The 21,093-nt window shown below is 43.7% G+C and overlaps 1 protein-coding gene across 1 annotated transcript in view; it reads right to left on the reverse strand.

Moving 5' to 3' along the window:
• Positions 1-15,642, reverse strand: part of FSTL4 (follistatin like 4) — a 217,739-nt gene extending 202,097 nt beyond the window's left edge. Inside the window, exons 1-3 of the mRNA XM_063413684.1 lie at positions 15,470-15,642; positions 10,762-10,897; positions 140-173 (exon numbers count right to left, since the gene is read on the reverse strand). Of these exons, the coding sequence (XP_063269754.1) occupies positions 140-173; positions 10,762-10,890 (163 nt within the window). The 5' untranslated portion in view covers positions 10,891-10,897; positions 15,470-15,642. The remainder of the gene's footprint in view (positions 1-139; positions 174-10,761; positions 10,898-15,469) is intronic.
• Positions 15,643-21,093: the final 5,451 nt, after the last annotated feature.

Raw genomic sequence — 21,093 nt, forward strand, 5'->3', positions numbered from 1 at the left:
GACAAGTGCCTGGCACAGACTGTTGGAAAACCCACAGCAGCACAACCTTTCAAGTGTGTGAACTCATGCTCGTTTCAAAAAGTTACTGCAAGAATACTCAACACCAACACACACAATGAAAGAAAACTGCTTTTCCTACCTTTTCTTCTTGTAACTTCAAGCCTTCTGGAGTCCTATAAGGAAAAAGAGAATTTTTTGTGGTGTTTTTTATTAAATAAAAGAATTGTTCAAAGGCAGGATGAACAACCCTCCCCAAAAACATTAGTCACTGACCCAGGCAAACATGAAACTCAATAGAATAACTGAGGAGTAATTACAGGCATACATTTCAATTTGTCCACAGATATTTAATGATAAATATAACATCTAAAATGACTCATCACTGTGTGATAAATTACATTGTAAAACACAACATTTGTCTTGAAAATGATTTTTTTTCCTCTATTGATGTTAAAAGGGAGCAGTTAGGAGGGTTATCATCACTACACCAAAGATTTGGGGTTGAGGAAGGAGGAGCCATTACAGCTACTCTTAGCAGAGACTTCAAATATCTGAATAATTTCAAAGCCACTGGACTACTCCTACTGAAAGCTGAGGGCTCATTTCAATCCATGCACACTTTTTTGCATATGATTTTTTGTATAATTTTTTTGCAAATCATCACAACCATCTCTAATACAGAAACTTGCTTTTAAACAACACTGTCTCAAAAGGTACTGCATTCCCAGGCAACACTATCTGCTTATACTAATGGTGAGACTTCAGAGGAATAAATATTTAATTCCACACAGTAACATTATTTATGGGTTAATTACAAATATGTCCTAATTTCCATTGTTTGAGTCACTTCTTGCAGCCAGCATTATAAATAGTGGAATTGTGAAGACCATCTGGAGCAGCTCTGCTGTGGGGACAGGCCAGGAGAGGTGGGGTTGTTCCAGAGCCTGGAGAAGAGAAGGCTCTGGGCACCACAGGCTGCAGTGCTGTTTTACCCATTTACTGCCTACAGAAATGCCCCTTTCTGCTCCTGCCCCCTCCCAGAACCTCCCAAAAAGTCTCAGGGCAGGACAGAGCCACAGCTGAGGTCTCCTGCAGCCCAGGGACCACCTCACATCACCCACGTCCTGGCCCCAAACATGGTCTTTGTCATCACTTGTGCAGGCAGCGGATGCTGCTTCTTCGTTCACACGACCACAAGCTGCCTTCCTCAAAACAAAGCTTTCACCAAATTTCAGAAGGATCAGAATAGCAGAAATGGTCTCCTTGGCACCCTTCAAGTCAGCTGAAGGGGATAAACAAAAAAATGGGTATTTGCTTATAAAAATACTGTCATTATTCCCTGTAGGATACTCCCTCAGTGATCTTGAGCAACATGTAAAATGGCATTCAGGATTAGTACAGACTTCAAAGCATTTATCCTCTTTATACAGCAGAGCTCTGAGCTGTGCAGGCAGTTATACTCCAGGGACCTCTCTGAGCTTTTCAAAATATTAGTTTGAGAGGTGGGGCACAGGATAAAAAAACTCAGCTACAGCTGCTATCATTAGGCCTGTGTATATGCAATATATGCAAAAGAGAAGAATACTTTTAAAGTTCCCCAGAGTCCCTCACACTAACAAGCTGTTTGAATTCTCTGCAGTTCAAAAGCTTAGAAACACTAAAACTAATTACAACTATTATATTGATCAAAAGGAAATAGGCTATCAAGACTCTATTAAACAAACATCCAAGTGTCATCTCACTTTTGTTACTCCATCTCTGCACAGACATCATGAAAGACAAAGGATGGTCTTCAAAGTTTCCCTTCTCTTACTCTGTTTCCCTTTTAATTGTAAGCTTTGATGAATATTAACTATCCCAAGAAACAGATGCAGGGTTCAGAGGAAAAGCTTGTTAGAACTGCAATGGGAGAACATGAGGTCAGGCTGCAAGCCATCACCTCTCATTCCTGGGAAAACAGCACTTGGCGTGTCCCCCAAAACATCCCTTCCCTGGAGAAACCTCCAAGGACACTGAGGATGCTCAAGATTTCAGGTAAACAAACAAAAAAAAAAACGTAAAAATACCTGGGAGCCACAGCAGAGCTTAAAGTACAGCCCAAAAAGGCACCAGCTCCAGGTAGACTTCTCTTGAAGATGATACTGATCTCAAGTTTAAAAAAAAAAAAAAAATCACATAGAGGTTTCAGAGGTTTTAATAGTGTTACTAGTAGAGAACCAAACTATTTTGATAAAAGTGACACCAAAGTTCTTGAATGCATTGCCTGAGGAATACTATTCTGCAGAAGCCATAAAGCAGATGGTTATAAATGAGACTTATTCCATGGGCACCATCTAATGACTGCAAATTCCTTTAACTAAAAATCTAATTTTATCAGAGCATAAATCACCTGCTTTGAAAGCAAAAAACTGGTTAGTATTTTCCATTCCTTCTAAAAAGCTTCTCCATGTACCAGTTTAAATAGCATTTCATTAGTGGAATACAAGAGTTTTATTTGTCAGGGTTCACTTTTAGCGCCTATTCCCTACTTTTTAATGTTAGTCAATTGAGTACAGAATGAAAGACCCTTCTGTTCTGTATCTGAAGTGCCTAATCACTGTGTGGAAATCAATGCAGCATGTTTGCTTCAGGACTGCCTTTCACCAGGCATGTAGCTAAAGAAAAACTGCATCTCCAAAAGACCAAGCACCCAAGGGTCATCCAGTATGATAAATATTTCTACCTGGATTAGGAGGGATGAAAATCAAAATCAAATAGAGTTTAGTACCTGCTGTCACACTGCTTCACTCCTCCATAGCTGCAGTGTGTTGTACCAACACCTGTGTGAACCTGATGGGATTTAACAACTGGTTTGCACAAAGCCCTTTTCTGCTCTTACAAAAGGAATGCCAAGGCGTAAGAGCTAGCTTATGTTGTATCTTCTGATTAATGATGAATCATGGGTCCATGGATGAGCAGAGCTCAAGTGATAAATCAGATTTCAATCAGAACAAACACGCAGCACTGGGAACTTCACTGTGCAGAGATAAAACACAACAACACAGAGGGAATACAAACACAAAACAGTGCTTGGCAGCCGGCATGCCACAAGCAGCTTCACCAGTGGTCATCAGCAATGGATGCAAGCAGCAAAACCACTTTGGGGCTGTTTTGTACAGAATCACAGAATGGCTTGGGTGGAACAACAAAGCTCATCTTGTTCCAAACCCCCTGCCACAGGCAGGGACACCTTCTGCTAGTTGTATTCAACCCGGCCTTGAACACTTCCCGGGATTAATTCAGTATTTAGGCATTTTCACATGGCTGTGCATTTCCCATCCCTGCTTGTTACTGGCCTCTGATCCCAGCAGGGAATGATGCTGAGCATGGATCACCAGAGCAAAAACCAAAGAGATCCCAACTGCCCTCAAGCACAATAACCCACCACATAACCTTGCAATGGTTTCAGTCTCTTGCCCTTTAATATCGATTTAGATTCAGTCAAAAGGCACCCCTTTTTATAACCAAAATTTAATATAGGGGACTTTGCCAAAACATCCCAAAACTTAAAAAAAAAACCCCAAAACCCAAGAACAAAAAAACCTGCACAACCAGCAGCAAAAAAACCATAAAACAATTATTGCAGCAGATGAAGAGATGCAGAAGAACAAGTAAAATTCCAGATCCACAAGTTCCCTGCATTGCTGGCCCACTAGACCCTTTGTGGGAGAGACAGCAGTGCAAGCAGATAAACCCAGTCCCTGCAGCTGGGCTCATGCTAGGTCTCACAATAAATCAGATGTTACTGCTGCACACTCCAGGTCTCCAGGGACCTGGTCTCAGGATCAGCCTAACTGCTGTACAATTTCTAAATATACAGTCCTAACTCATTTAGCAAATTAATAAAGAAGTGGCTGTTCCTATTAATAGATTACCAGGCCATGGATTTTTTTCCTCCCTTCAGAGCCTTCTCCTCCTTATCTCCAGTGAGGGGTCACACAAAGATGGATTTAGAAGAGATTCTAGGAATAAATTCCTCCCTGTGGGGATGGTGAGGCCCTGGCACAGGGTGCCCAGAGAAGCTGTGGCTGCCCCATCCCTGGAAGTGTTCAAGGCGTTTGGATGGGGCTTGGAGCAACCTGGGATAGTGGAAGGTGTCCCTGGCCATGGCAGGGGTTGGAATTAGACAAGTTTTGACCCAAACCATTCTATGAAATGACACTCAGCACAGGGCTGGTGTGACACTGCACGGGGACTGGAGCATCAGCACAGTGTATGACTAATACACAGCTTAGTTTGACAACCAGGATCTTCTGTTTACAGCCATGAATACAGACTAATTTAAAAAACACAATGTTAATCAGGCAGAGAACATCCACTTTTTTTTTTTTTTTTTTGATCAGGGAGGAGAAAATAGACCACATGCTACTATTTGGAGAAAGCTTGCTGTCAGTACGGACACTGGCAATTTAGATTTGTACTGTCTGGTATGAACACTGAAGGAACTCTCATGTCTCACACAGAATCATCTGCTCATCCATACGGCAGCTAATTGAGATAATTGCTGCATCTCCGATTTTACTCACTACTATTTATGGACTCCAGGATGAGAAACCTGGGTATAGCTCCATAAATTTCCACATTGTGATGGGGAAGTTCGTGGGATAGCTGTTTTTAAAAACCCCAAATTTGTGGATGTACCCTTGCTAATCTAAAACCCTGAAAATTCACCTGCTGCTTGGTGGTCAGAAGTACTTCAAGTAGAACTGTCTTCCTTTAAAAACTAATGATACAACCTTTGTTTCAAGGGAGAATATGCCACATTTGGAAAAAAATTGCTCAACATTTAGTCTTTTAAGGCTGAGTGGCTTCTGAACAGAGTATCAAAGTTTAACCCTCTGCCACATCATAACCAAGTAAAGATTGCCATGATTCCTTTTATTTTTTGCAACATGATTTACTGTGGTCTTATTCTCTTCTTCAGAATCATACCAGCATTTCCCTATCTCAGTATGATTTTTCACAGTTGCTCAACTGTGACAGGAGAAAAACTTACTGAAATTGGATTCCTGCAGTGAGTGTGTGCCACAGCTCAGCACAGATCCAGGCACCACAAGCCCACATCCCTCTGCTCCCCAGGGGCAGCATCCAGGCACCCAAAATTCAAGGTCATTAACATCCAAAGCACCACAAACTGCTCCCATGCAGCAGCAGGGGCCTGTTCTCTTGGCTGGGAGGTGACAGCCCCCAGGAAACTGGGCAGTGATGGCCACAAGGTATCACACACTGCATCCTACCAGAAGTTTAAAAAAACATCAAGGAAGCAGGATTTCTGTTCTGTAAAGGACTGTAAACAAGTGGGTTTCATCTTCAAATTGTGCTTCAGATGCATTTTGACAATCCCTGATGTTCACTGTGCCACTGTTCATTGTGCCATAATCACTTATGTAAACCAAAATTCTTCTAATTTTCTGCTGTTATTGAAGTGTACAGTACCTGCCTTGTTCCAACTTTCACATTTTCTAGTATTTTAAGCACATGAGCATGCCATAAGATACAACATTTATTGAGCCCTCTGAGCACACAGAAGAAAGTGGAGGGGGAGGTTGGGGATGCAGAGGAAGGACCTCAACATGCCTAATATAAATATTATCAAAACATTCCACAGCACCTTGAGCTGCAGATGCTCTGGTAACCAGCACTCAGAGCAAATGCTTCTCATCTCCACAGGGATAATATACCTGTTAAGATTTAAGATGCTCTACAAAAAAGCAATTACTGCTTTTTAGAGATACCATATAAAGGCAGGTAACAAGCACTGAATTATCACTGCATACCAAAATGATACAAAAATAAACTAAAGTCTTGCCTCCCTGTACTTTCATTAATGCTTGAAACAGGAGCAGCCTGTAGCACAGTATAAATTTAAAATCAAATCTGATTCTTTTCTTCCTTTCTCCAAACTGAAAAGCAGGAAGAACACACAATACATTACTACTATTAACAGTTAAAATAAACACCAGGATATTGGATCTTCAACTGTATGTAAAATTTATACACTCTGCCTGTTTCTATTCCAAGCTCATCCTCTGAAATTGTGTCTGTATTTGAATTCGAAGCAAAAAGCTTTTATCAAAAGCCTTTGCAATTTTTTACCTTGCTTCTAAAAACAATCCTTTCCTAGTCTGTCAGATTAGGAAACATGACTTTGCTGGGGGAAGGAGCCCAAAATCATCCCTATGAGTCCCTTGCTGCCCAGAATAACCTGCTGTGGTCTTCAGATGCAGCAGTAAGTGATGCAACATTTAAGAATCTGAATATAACTAGAAATTTCAGCAATAATTGATACTATTAGACAAGCACAGTTGAGGCTTGTGTGTGGACTCCAGAGAAAGGCTTTATTCTGGGCAGGACAGCACTGAAGGCTGGTCTGATCCAGCTGTTTGCCATACTGTTTGCCATACATTTATACTTGGAGATTTTAAGCAGTTCAGGTGCCACAGAATGACAGAACCACAGAATGGTTTGAATTCAAAGGGACCTTCAAGATCATTCAGTTCCAACCCCTTCCATGGGCAGGAACACCTTCCACTAGACCAGGTTGCACAGAGCCTCTTCCAGCCTGGCCTTGAACACTTCCAGGGAGGGCAATCTGCACTCTCCTTCAAGTAATAATTAGCAAACAAAAACAATGGATAGCCAACAGAGCCAATCCCCGCCAAATGCCAGCAAGGAGAAAGTTATGGTGCCTTGAAAAATGAGCACATGGAGCATGACCAGTGAGCTCTGTGCAGAGGAGCTTCCCCAGGGACACAGCTCCTCTCCCCACAGGAGCGTGGGGGCTGCGCACGCCTTCCTGAGACTTCTGAAGTGGGAGGACAGGGGGCAAAGAAAGCACAGCATGAAAGGCAAATTAAAGCAATTAAGTATTTCTGGAAAACCACAGAGCAGTTATGGTTCTGTAGCCCTGAGCAGACCATAGAATGCCTGCCAGCCTTTACTGCCACTGCTCAGGAGCTTGGTGACATCCAAATACTTAACAGTGTAGCACAAAACAACTCTCCAGGTACCACAACACAGGATTATTCTCCACTTTCACACTATAGAGCTAGGACAATATTATTCAAGCTACCTACCAGCAGTGCCCCAGAAAACATAACACAGAATTTAAATTTCCAAAACGCAGCTCTGTGATGACTTGTGTTAGAGGAGCCCTGCTCGTGGAAGGGCTGATGAAGATCTGCAGCACTGCTCTGCTCATTTTAGTTCACAAAAGGAGATGCAAAGTCTGCCTCAAGAACTGTGGCAAAACCAGCTTGGCTCCAGCATGCACAGGAAATCAGCCTCTCATAGAGAAAGCAGGGAATAGGACAAGCTGGCTGTCAAATTTTAGTATTTAATAAGATGCTTTGCAAAATACCTCAGGAGGCTGAAATCAGCCTGAGATACCAGTGTGGATTCCCTAGTAGAGACTGAACAGACTAGCACCATGGGCTTTTCATCAGAACCTCCCGGCCAAGTTCTCCTCCAAACCCAAACTCCAGGGTTATTTCAGATCCAGATTGTCTCTTTTCTGCTCATACTGGAAACTCCCTTCACTGCCACTGGCAGTAACTCAGAAAGCTACATTTTCTGAGAATTCCTTTCTAGAAGGAAGAGGTGAACCAGGACCACATCACCTGCTCTATCATGGACCACCCAAAGCCCTCTGAGCCAGCACAGAGCTGCCCATCAATTGTAATCACCTCTAGAACATCCAACTCGAACATGCAATCAGATTTGCTGAGGGCAGAAGTAAAAACTTGTCCAAAAACAACACCCCAGAGTGGTGAGCTCTATATATCTGATACTTTGGCATATATTCCACTGAATAGGATTTAGTCTCATGATGGTTTAACTTTGAGAAGTTTCACCCAAGTCCACAAGCAATGCCCAGAAGCTTCAAGAGCTTTCCAGCAGCCCCTGGAACCAGCCTATGAGAAGTTTGACACAACACAGCAGTAGTCTCCAAAATTAATACAAATTTGTTTAATACAAATATTAAACAAATTAATAAACAAATTATTAAACAAATTAATAAACAAAATTAATACAAGGAATGTTGCCGCTTTCCAGTCAAACAATAATGCTTTTTCTTTTTTTTTTTTTAATTAGGTTTTCTATTTTAGCTCTTTCATTGAAACTGGAATTTCATCCTGCATATACATATTTATTAACTATTCTAATCAGGAATAAAAATACTCCAGAAAACAAACCTCTTCTCAGGAACACCCCACAAACTTGAGGGGTGAAAGGCTGTGCATCAAGAAAAAAAACACACACCATTGTTATATGAGAGGGTTGATTTCTGATCAGAAAGCCTTGTAATCTTATTTTCTTTAATAAATTCAAAGCACAGCTGCAATAATTCTACTGCATACCATGAAGAAATTGATTTAGCAATCTGAACATAAATTAAGGAATGTTTTTAATTCAGTAAACTTGTTCTTATGTAGATCAGAGCAAGTATTAGTGAAGGTCATTGACCTGTACCCATGTATTTGCTTTGATGAGGTTCATGGGAATTTTCCATCAGAACACACTTCAAAATTACTTGACCTGTACATTAACATTTTACTCATTTTTAAAGGGTTTTAGTGAATTGCCAGGAGCATTTCTATTTGTGATTCAGTATTTTTTTAAATGCATGTGAATGGATCTATGCATTAACCAAACCATAAAATTTGGAACCTAACAAACTTCTCACAGATAAGAGGCCTCCAAATGAACAAAGCCCTACAACACTAGAAAAGGATTTCAGGTGACTTTTACTATTAGAAAGGTATTATGGAAAACTATTTTCTTCAAGAGAAAGTAACTGCTGTTTACTCTCAAATGATGATTATCTCAGTCTCACTGACCTCCCCAAAAGCAATGCTCAGAGCTTTCAGATTGATTTGGGTGTTTGCTGCCACACTGTATAAACACTATTTCTTGTGGAAACAAGATTTCTGTACAGATATTTTTTTCAAAAATCTGAATTGTAACTTACATTTCTTGAATATATGTCAACTGCATTCTTTGTACATTCATAATTTAAACATTCACACTTGTTAAATTCTGTGCAAACCTGAGCAAATACATTTTTAGCTGAGATCCTTCCACCTCAAGCAAGATCAAGTAATTGGTAAAATAACATTATGGTCTTTAGAGAAAGATCAAATGAATTAGTGTCTTTCAAGTAATATAATAATTCTACGATTTATGTTAAAGTAAATTGAGTAACGAATTTATTCCTCAGAGCAACTTCCTTAAAAAAATCAAAACTAATGGGCATTAGTGAAGAATGAGATTTTTTTAACTGCACAAGTATGCAAAATACTTAATAATTTTTAATAAAAAAGCAAACCTAATCAGAGATTCTGCAAGAATAGGTTTAACAAAGTGCCAGTGTACTACCTGAGCCTACAGAGCAGCAAAATAACAGTGGAGGTGTGGAAGGGAGCTGTTTTTCTTCACTTTTACAGAAGAGAGGTTGGATGCCTCAAGGACAAAGTACACCTGAAATAGACCTCAGAACTGCAGAACATCCAACACCACTGAAATTACTTTTGAGCCCTGCTAAGCAGTAAAAAGCACTTTTTAAATTGGCTTAAACTATAATGCAGATAACTGGGTATTTGTAGACAGAATGTGACTGGGAGAAATGGGATCCTCCAACGAGAACCAAATCCCAAGGCTTAAACAGATCCAATTGCAACATGAATCCTCCAAGGGCTTATCATTAGCCTGGCACTGCCTGATGTGTCTGCCAGCACAGAAGTGTTCATGGCAATGGCAGCTAAAAAATGGTCAAGTGTCCTTTCCCTTCCTCCTGCACCACCTCCCACTTTCAGACATTCGAGCAACCACGTGGTGAACATACAGGAACTAATTAAATAACTAAAAATGTTTCAGCATTCATTCATCATTTACAGCTCAACAAAGTCAATGTTCTGGATTTTTGTGGCTTTATTCACGTGTCTCAGCCTCAGACTTGTGAAAATCTGAGTCTCTATCTGTGCCACAAGCAGTGCTGAGCTCTGGTTCAGAAATGCTGCATCCTGCTGGGACAGTCTGGTGTGACACTGCTGGGACAGGGACTGCTCCATCCATGCCCCTGTGACAGCAGCCAACACTGTCACCTGCAGCACTGCAAACAGGCTCAGCTGCTGCTCCACTCCCAGAGTCCAGGAGTGGGCACTGAGCAGGCACTGCTGTCCCACCCCAGTCCCTGTGGCCCAGCAAGGGATCACTGCTCGCTGCAGTCACTGTTCCCTGCTCCCTTTTCCCTTCCTCTGTGCTTCACAAAGGTGTCACATCAGTAAGTCTGGAGGGAAACACTTTGGGCAGTAATTTTGCTGATTCTCTCAGAACCACCTATGGTGCAGTTTTCCTTCAAATGAGTTTTTTTTTAGTTTCACCTAAATGTCCACTGAGCCAAGTGAAGAGGCAGGACAGTTTGCTTGTTAAATTTAGCTTCACTGGTGTCAGCAGTCCCAGGACAAAGACATTGTAAAGTCTCTGGGGCAAAGACAGCATCTCCACAACAGCCAGATGCACAATTTCACTTCCCAATAATGTCAATATACCCAATAAGAGTTTCTGTTTCACTGTTTTTCACTGACCTCCTCAGGACATGTTTAATACAAATATATATAGATAAGCCCACATTTGTTTTCTGTTTGCAGTGTGGAGAGCCTGAACAGAGCCCAAGAACAAAACCCAAGAGCTGTAGCTGCAGCAGCAGCTGGTGTACAGTACCTCTTGATGCAACCTCCCCACATCCGAATACAGGCTTCTGCTCCGGTCCACATCCATCCATCCCCTTGTGAGCAGTGGGAAAACCCCCAGCAACACAAGAGAGCACCAAAAGCTCCTTGATGTCATCATTTCAAGTCTGTTAAAAAAAAAAAGGCAGAGTTATAGAATATTCGTCTTACAACAAAACCCAGCTCAGGTTCAGTAACACAGAGGCTGACAGTGTCCATCCACACTCAGTGCATACAGAGTTCTACAGTCTCCTGTGTATTGGCAATGAATTCCCATATTGTAGTAATTTTATCCCAAAACTATTTTCCTCAGGACCTGCTGTTCCTAGCCTGTTGCCACACAGCATCTGCAGAATCAGAGTCCTGGGATTTCTGTAACTGCTGTGGCCAAAAGCAAACCACATCAAAACGTGGTCTTGTGGTACAGCAGAAAGCAAAGGGTGAATTTTATCCCTACCCCAGAACCCCAGCAGCACAAGGTCACTCACAGCCAAGGACTCACACTTGTACCCTCAGCAGGATTTCAGGAAAATGCTAGACACACCTTTGCTTCTCTGACCACTGGAAGCTCCCAGCAGTGTGACAGAAAACATCATTATTCCCCTCTGACTCAGAGGGGGACATTGCCTTGAGCAGACACAGCCACTGCCAACCCTTAGCTACGATCAGGTGTACACAGGGGACAGTCATTCGTCTTCCTGAGGAGGACACCTGCCCAGATGGTCACCAAACACACCCAAACTTGAAAGACATGAAACAAATCCTGTGCTGAAGAGGGCTGACATGTTTCTCCAACCATGACAGAGGTGAGTCCTATCTGGTGCTATGATTTCTGCACTCACATTCCTCTCTCCCAAGCAGAGATTTTTCCAATCCCTCCCACACTCACTCCACTCAAGAGCAGCACCATTTCCCTGGCAAAAGCCTACCACAGCCCCACATCATCTGTGGGGAACTGAAGGGATTTCCACTCCCTCTGCATGCACTTTGAGCAGTGGTTTTTTAATGAATCTGTAGTTTTTTAATGAATTTGGAAAGAACACCAATGCAGTTACTCGAAGTGGTATCAGATGGAACTTGTGTGTTTCACACATCACAACCCTGCACTGGTGCCCTGGAAGCTAAACCAGGAGCTGTGCTTCCTCTGGACTTGCAATAACACAAGATTGTGTCATTACTTTCTACAATTAAAATACCAAAGGATGTTCAGGCCTGGGACCATTTCTGAGATGGCTGATGAAGGCTGAAATGGACCCGTTAATGAAGCATAATGACCCTTAATGAAGTGATGGCATTTCTATAGGAAGAGGGACAGGCTGCTTCCAGGCTTGAGCCATACACATCAACAAGGAGGGTTACCTGCTAATGGCAAAATTCAGCCAAGCTGAATTAACTCACCATGACATACCTTGTCTTGACAAGACTCATTTTACAGCATTTTCATGCCATGTATTTGCTACAGGGTATATCCAAGCCTTGGTGCATCATTCCTAATTTTGGAACCATGACCATTTACACCATCAGTGACAGTCTCAGGTATTTTGTTTGCCCAAAGACACCCCATCACTAGACTGAGCATCACACACAGCACCCACAGAGCTCAGGCAAAGCCTTTTCTTGGCACTAATGTAAACACACTGAATGGAGAGCATTCAGGATGAAATCAAAATTTATTAGGCTTTCTAAATTCCAATTATGAACCTCAGATGTAATGTTACTGGGGCTACAAATGAACGTTTAATAAACCAAAGTCACTATATCAATGAGAGACAGTTACATTGTTACTTTATGAATTGCTCTTGCACAGCAACATTATTTCTCACAGGGTTTTTGTTTGTTTTTTCTTTAATAGAGTTACTTTTTGTGCTTAGTTGATGCCATCACAGCAAATAACATCACAGTTCTACAGACCTCTGTATCACATCCTGCTTGAAATTACAATCCTGGAGCAAAACAGGGAAATCACATGTTTAATGTCTATTTCGTAAACAATTGACAGAAAGCACCAAGGTAGTTTGCTTAGGATCTGTAACACCGATGAAACTGAAAGGGCAGACTCTACCTGATAGAAACTCTGGTTGCTTTATAAATAGAATTTCTAGAACATCTTTAGTCAGTTTAGAAATCACTTATTTTTATTTCATGCTGACAGCACACTAATTGCTCTCAGTCACAGTAAGAGGAGGACACATTAAAACACATTATATATCTTAATAGCCTCAACCAAGCAAAAAATATGTACCATAAATATCAACTGAGAGCTTACTCTGGAGTCACACAGCATTTTCATGTCACCTGGCATCCTAAAGCACAGCTCAGCACCGCCGTACCCTGAGCTAAAGGGAAGGCTCCTTGCAGAACTCGGTCTGCAGCTACACCATACAATACAGCTACCAGACTGCACCTTGTAAGTTCCCTGAAACCAACAGAAAAACTGAAATTGATTGAATAGATCCCGACCACCACCATAAGCTCAGACAAGTTTTACTATCCATTTCCTTTTCTCACTCGGGGGAGGGACAGATTTGCTGGATTTGAGATTGTATTGACATCGCTGTCCAGAGAAATCAAAGCTTGCATACAGAAATGTCTGCACAAAACAAGCAGTTGTACTCTAAAGAAAGAATAAATATTGGCCCTTGTGATAAAGAATATACCATGCAAAGCCAAAAAGTTTACCTGAAGGTTGTGATTTCCTCCTCTGAGTTAGAGCAGCCTTCCAGCTTTCCTTGCAGCAGGCACTGCTCTAGCAAGAATCACTCCCCAAGTGCAGCAGCACCAGGCTAGGCACTGTCACTTGAAGCAGCTCAAACACGATGGCAACAGCCAAACACCCATCCAAAGCCAGACGGGTCTGGGCAGGCACCAACACCCAGGGACAGCCTCGAATTTATAGCAAATGGGTGCAGTGTCTCCAGTGGAAGAACTGCAAGCAGATGCAAGCCAAAGACAAGCACAGGTTTTTAGGGTACAGCTACTCAAGCAAAAAGAGTCACCTTGAAAAACAACAGGGGCTAAGCATATTGGCCATTTGAGTGCAGAACAGCACAAACTGTTTAAAGCATTTCTGTGACACGCAACAACCAGATCCTGCAGCGATCCCACAACTTTTTCCTCTGCAACACAAAAGCTTTAAGAATTCAATTATGGTGACTGTAATGAGATTAAAGAATTTGCCAAAAGCAGTTATTGGTTTTGTTTCAGGGCTACTTAAATTGCAGGTTATTTGAGAAATTACTGGTTTGCAATAGCTTTCAATAATTTCCAGCAAGCTTCACATCATAAAGCAGCTGAACTTAATTACTTGAAGTTCTGACTGTTGCTATAGCAAAAAAGAAAGCATTTGCACATAACTATTACCTCTGTTCGAACTGACACTATTAAAATGAGATAAGAATCTGGTCCTTAGTTCCTGCCATCAACCTTCCCAACTGCTCCACAGAACTTCTATTGCTGGTAAAATAATTTTGACATCTGTAATTTCTTGTTAAGTGCTACAAAACTAAGCTACAAAATGAACTAGCAAAGACAATTGTTTTGGCAAGACATAATGAAAGCGAGGAATTATTTCAGTCAGCTGTCTCCAGTTAAATATGTAAAGTTTTGGGTGCATTAAGAACTCACTGGAATCAGCTTTGATGTTTAAGTACAAACCGGACTTTTCATTTGAGCAAAACCAACTTAAAAATATTTAATTTGATTGAATTTTATTTATTAAATTTGATTGGATTTCATTTCATTGGCATTCTCCAAGACACTTCAATGCTCCGGGATTAATCTGGGGAGCATCAATCCAACAGGACTACCAAGAAACTCCCGAACCTCGCAGCGATTTTGCCTCCTTTTCCAAAGCTGCCCCCACGACACGTTTCAAAGCAGCTTTGCTCCGAGGTGACACACGGAGAGGTCCCAGTCCATCCCTTGCCGTGACCCTCCGCTGGGCAGCGAGCGGCCAGCACCGCCGGGAAGCTGAGAGGGGACTGGGGAGGGCAGCCCAGGGTGGCACCACCGGCCCAGAATAGCACTGCCAGCCCCGGGCAGGCTCCCGGCACAGCCCAGGATGGCACCGCTGTCACCCGGGGCAGCCCAGGATGGCACCACCGGGTCCCGGTACAGCCCAGGATGGCACCGGCGGCCCAGCATGGCACCGCCGGTCTCGGGCAGGCTCCCGGCACAGCGCCGGGTGGGCACCGCTGTCACCCGGACGGGCTCCCAGCACAGCCCAGGGTGGCACCACTCTCACACAGAGCATCTCAGGATGGCACCGTTGTCACCCGGGCAGGCTCCCAGCACAGCCCAGGGTGGCACCGCTGTCACCCAGCGCATCTCAGGGTGGCACCGCTGTCACTCGGGCGGGCCCCGACGGGCGCTCCGCGGCCCGGCCCACGGCGCCACCCAGCGGCCGAACCGGGAACCGCCGGGAACCGCGGGCCCCACGCGCGACCGCGGCGGGACCGTGCCCGATCTCACGCCCGCCGACGGCGGCTCCTCAGAGCGGGCACGGCCGCCAGCCCCGTCCCAGGAGCGGCAGCCGCGGCCGCCCCATCCCGCCCCACGGGCGGCACGCGAGGTAAGGAGGAGGAGGAGGAGGAGGAGGAGGAGGAGGAGGAGGTTGGCCGCCCGCAGCCCGTCCCGGCCCCGCGGCGGGCACACACACGCACACACACACATACACTCACACACACTCTCACACCTGTTACCTGTTACCTCGCCCGGCCCGCGGGCGCGCAGCGAGCGCTCAGCGGGGCGCGGCAGCGGTACCGGGAGAGTGCCCGGCCCCGGCGCGCCCGCGGAGCGGACGGCGGAGGGAAGGGACGAGGATGCCGCGGGCGGGCGGGGACGGGGCGCAGCGGAACCCGCGGGGCGCTCCCGGCGCACTCACCTGGGGAGGAGCCGGGCGGCGGGGCCGGGCGGGGCGGGGGCCGGGCGGGCGGAGCGCGGCGGGGCCGGTGCGGGCAGTGAGCGGCGCGGGCCGGGCCGGCCCTATTTCTGCTCTCCGGGCCGGAGCCGCCTGACGTCAGCGCGGCATTTGCATGTTCCGCCCAATCCCGGCACCTGTGCGGGCGGCGGGACCGCCCCGGGCATGGGGGGGCAGCGGGGACCGTGTCGGAGCATCCCGGCGCGGGGCCGGCAGCCCGGTGCCGTCGGGGATCAGGAGCACGGGGGATGCTCGTGGGGCCGGTGGTGCTCGGGGTGCGGCTGCTGAGCCCCTCGTCCTGCCCGCCCCCGGTAGCCCCGTGCTCGGGAGAGCTGCTGCGGGGCAGTGCTGCCCGGAGCTCCCCGCCGCCGCACCGCTGGCCCCTCGCGTGTGGCCGTCAAACGAGGGGGACATCGCGGGACATCGCGATCTGCGCTGGGACGTCGTGACCCGCCACTGCACGGCACTGGGCTCTTCTGGAGGTGTGCCTTCTATTCCCGCGTAACCATGTTTGTAAAGAGAGGCAAACATTAAAATTCATTCACTCACCTCTTCTTCTTCATCTCATTTCCAAAAAAAAAAGAATAAAAACCAAACAGAACCACTACCACCAATAAAAACAATATAAAATATAATAATTTTTAATCTACTTTTTAACAAGGAGGCATGGCAGGACCACAGAACCTCAGAGAACCAAAGGCTCTGAGGAGGTTTAGGGAAAGGCGATGAAGCACTCAGAATTAGCAACAGGAGAGGAGCAGTCTAAAAGATCTGATAAAACATGTCAAATTTTGTGTTTCTTCCTGTAAGGAATCGTACCGCTGGACCCTGTAGAATTAGATTGGATCTGCCATTGCCTTCAGCATGAAAAGGACAGGACCCCCAGGTTCTGATGGTTAGAGAGACATAGGCTGCTCTGGGAAACTGGGTCTAAGTCCAGGCAAAAACGTGGTTAGTAAAAAATCATTCTATAAAATTCAGCACGAGGTTGCAGAAGAGGCTCTTTTATGACTAAATTTGGGGGATTTTATTTTTTATTTTCTATTTCCTTTGCAGGAAATACCAAGAGATCAGACTGGCTGGTTTTTCAGAACCTTTCTTTCCGGCCTGTTAAATCAAATACCACTAAAATATTTTCAGTGTTTGCAAATAAATGGAACTTGTTCTCCCAAACCATGCACAAAGGCTTATAGGAGTTTGTTATTTTGTGGTTTCCTTCTTTAGGAAGATCTGAAATTGCAGATTTAAGGTTTGGATTTTAAAAAGAAATCACAAATGTAATTTTAAAAAATAAGTATCCACTGTGAATTGTGCCCAGGCAACACAACAGAAGTCTTTGCAGAATGTCCTGGAAGAAATTAATGTGTATCATATGGGTGCCCTAGAGGTTTAAGAGATCTGAGGTTTAAAAAAAAATAACACTGAAATCTAATCAGTAACAAATATGATATCTCCAGTGAGATCTTTTTCTCTTTCCTGATAGAAAAAAAAATTGGAAATAATATCAGTAGAGACAACTCTTCCCCATTTCCTGAAGGGAAGGAAGAAAAGTCTCTCCGCTTACCAGCATCATTTATTCTATGAAAATATGTTTGTGCTGTCAATTTGAAGTATTTACTAATCTCTCTGTATCTCTTCAAGTCGGACATAAATACAAGATGCATTAGTAGACATCTGAAGTATCTGCACAGCCCGTGTTTATTTATATCCACACATGCTGAAGGGTACAGAGTTTCTTTCCCAACAACAGCTGGGTGATATTTGCCACCTCACTTTTGTAGCAGGAGGGACATTTTGCTCATTTTACATCATCTGATGCAGTTTTCCATGCACAGGCTGGGACTGCTGTGTTTCTTCAAGACCCTGGCAGCCAGGGCAGGTGGGAGAGCGTGGTGTGGGCAGTGCCATGAGCCTGCACCATGGGCTGTGTGCCCCCAGTGAGGGGCTGTGGGGTCCCTCCATGGAGCTCTTGGGGCTCACCCACCTCCTGCACCAGCAGTGCTGGTCCTGCTTTCCCACCTGTTGGTGAACCTCTAAAAAAGCACCCTCAGCAGCTAAATAAGGAGTGTATTTGCCCTGCACAGTGTAAGTGTTGGACAACGTGGGCCATGTAAAGTCTGCTTTTCTATCAGCTCTCAGGTGCTCAGGATGTCCACGCTCCCAAGCAAGATGTCCCTTTCCCACCGCTGACAGAAGTACCAAGAAGCATTTTTACTGCCTTCTCTCACACATTTGGGCCCTGTGCATTTCTCTGGTATTCTGGTTCAAAATTTTTTGATGTTTCCAACCTTTTGAAAATCTTGTTTATAAAATGCAGATGGAGGCACTCCTCCTCAAACCCTCAATTCCAACCAACTCCCTACCCCATTTCTTCAAACACTTCCAGTCTGTCCTGAGACCTTTAAAAGCCCTGTGGAAGTGTGTCTGCATCCCAAGAGGTGTTTTTGAACTCACGCTGTGGAAGCTTTTCAGGGGAGGGAGTCAGCTGTCTCCCTGCTCTGGTTCACCCACCTTTGTGATGCTGAGCAAAGCAAACAGCTTTCTTAGAGAGCTGGAGAAATAAACTGAGCAGGCTGGCAATGAAAAAGTGATAAATTCCTCATCTTCAGGGCTGGATGAGTTTGAAGCAAAATAATTGTTGCTTTCTTTGGAACTGGGAATTGAAGAGACCCAAAAAAAAATTACTGTAGTTAAAAAGAGGGGAAAAAATAGATGGTTTTAAAGACAGACTTGAGCACCTAAAATTTCTTAGGCAGAGAAAGGGGGAAAATAAGCTTTTTTTTTTCTCATAGAAACACAGGAACACATGGAACAACCTGTTCACTATAATTAGATTTAAAGCATCATCCCATTCCTTCTGTTTAAAAAAATATATATTAGAACCAGAGAACTCAGAAAGTTTAGAGAAATTGAAGCTGCAAGAGACAATAGGTTAATATGATGTGGGCAAATTTGAGGACTGTGAAGAAGGAGAGGCTTGTGCCAGTCCCAGCCTTGTGTATGTCAGTGAGAGGAGCTGGAAATGTGAAACTTCTTGTTAGGTCTGACTGATGGGACTTCAGGACTTTGATGAGAAATTTTAAACAGATTGGCGAGGCACAGCTCTGTGTCACTGAATATGATCATATTCCAGGGTGACCGTGACAGTTGGTTTAAGGAAAAGAGTTTTAAAGATCAGGTGATCTTCTATTACACAGCTTTTCTTTCTTAATTTACAAAAAAAACCAGCACAACAGAGCAATGCAAATAGCTGAGACTTCCTGAGCTCTACCAGCAAAGGAATTAACTGATTACCCTGTCAGCCATTTGAAGTACTCCCAAAATCTAGTAAGTGATGCTCAGAAGAAGAACAGACAGCTTTCTCTTCAAAAATTCAAACTTTAACATCAGCATATCACCCATCAACCTCACTTGTCCAGTCTTGCTAGCTAAATGCAGTAGCTAGTCAGGAGATTTCAAAAGAACATTGTATTCACTGGAAACAAGAAGCTGAGGAGGTAATAGGACAACAAGATTCATGCTCATCACTTTGAGTTATTTGAACCAAGAGCCTAAATCAGACCTGATTAAGATCGGAGCTCAAAACAAGATTCAATCAAACCTAGAGATATTAAACAAATACAAATGTGACAAGAGTCATGATTCAATTATTAGAAGACCATCTTTTAATTACTCATTAAGATGACAGTGTGTATCTTTGCCTACGTACATTTAGCAAAACCTTTTCACTTTGACAGTGCATAAAATTATCCCTGCCAATTGTATTTCCCTTACTTTCTATGTCAATTTTAGAGTTACCAGTTTTTCATTATCCTCTTGCTCACAAATTAACAGGGAGAACAAATTTAATAGCAGTCTCAAACCTTTAGAGATTATGTCAGCTTTGTGTATCTGTGCCAGTTAAATTGCCATTTATTTCTGCTTAAATTTAATGTGGTCGTCTTCATACAAACACACACATATTCAGACCCTGCTCTCAGGGTATGGCAAGCACACAATGAGGAGCTGCTCTGAAAAGCTGATATGGAGCTTGGACTTGAACTTTTCTAATCACATCACCGTGTTTAAGATGCAGCAAATGGAGAGGACCAAGGTCAAGAACTTCAAACATGCAAGAGGATTCTCTGGGCGCTGCTCTCCCACATCATTACGAGCTGGAATACCTATGGATGAACGTCTGCAGAATGTTCTTTGGGTGGTCAAAATGGGTTGAGGCACAGATCTAGACATGGTGCTGGCCTTAGTGATCCATCCTCTGTCTTCTTCATGTTTTGATACATGATTGCCCTGTTTGGTGAGTGCTGGGTTGCAGTGCTTCATCCCTGCCTTCATAGCTGTAAGTCCAAAATACAATAAATTGTATTTTTTTTATTTTAAAAAAAGGTTTTTTTACTGAAGGAAATACAAAGTGTAGAAACAGTGGTTTGATTCATTTCACAGCTGTAGTCTTTTTTGATTTGTTCGTAATTTTCTACGCTACTGCTTCCAATTTGATAGTGTCTGGGCATCGGATGACAATGGGAATGGGATAACAGATGATGAGCTCAAAATACTGAACACAATCATACTTACCCTTACGTGTACCCACAATCAATATGTCACTTTGAGGAAGGAACCATCAGCTACTGGGCAAAGTTTGGAATATGAAATGTCACAGGAACTCAAGGTACATTTCTTATTTCTTGGGAGTTGTCAGAGCAGCTGGCTTGTTGCTGTGTAGGGATCGTGTAGTGTTCAAATAAATAGCCCCAGAGAACTGAAATCAAATTGATGTGGCAATTTTGAGCAGCTCCCTCCTTCTCCATTGACCTGGGAGCCACAGGCACATGGCCAAATATAGGGCTAATGGAGGGACCAGTGGGACAGGTCCCGTGGCCATTGATCCGGCTTGTGGCTTTGGGAATGGCATCAATTTTCCTCCTTTTTTTACTCATCTCTGAATATTTTGTTGGTTTCTTCTCCCAGACACCATCAAAAGCAGTGGGCAACATTCATCTGAAAACAAGAAAGGACTTTGATCCGTGAGCATGGATAATAACAAGGTGTTTAGATTTTTCCCAAGCTTATTGGCTATTTGGAAATACAGTCAACTCATAGGCAAGTCTTGATGCATATTCTAGAGCATTTGCTGATATTTCTTTCAAGCTTGTTTTCAAGATGAAGCTTAAAGCAAGGAGCTCTAGCAGAGATGGAGAGAGACACAGGACTCCTAATCCATGTCATCAGAACTGCCCGTTTCAGAAAGAGGCAGATGGATGAAACGGGTGAAGATGAAAGAATAGGCAGAAGAAAAAAACAGCAAGAAATGTGAGCCTGCTTTGTCTGAAACATTGGGAAAAACTTTCTAAAGCATCTTTACATTTTATCTAATTTAATAGGTTTTATTTTGTGCCTGTGAATATCTGT

This window comes from Prinia subflava, chromosome 16, assembly GCF_021018805.1.
Source record: "Prinia subflava isolate CZ2003 ecotype Zambia chromosome 16, Cam_Psub_1.2, whole genome shotgun sequence".
Taxonomy (NCBI): Eukaryota; Metazoa; Chordata; class Aves; order Passeriformes; family Cisticolidae; genus Prinia; species Prinia subflava.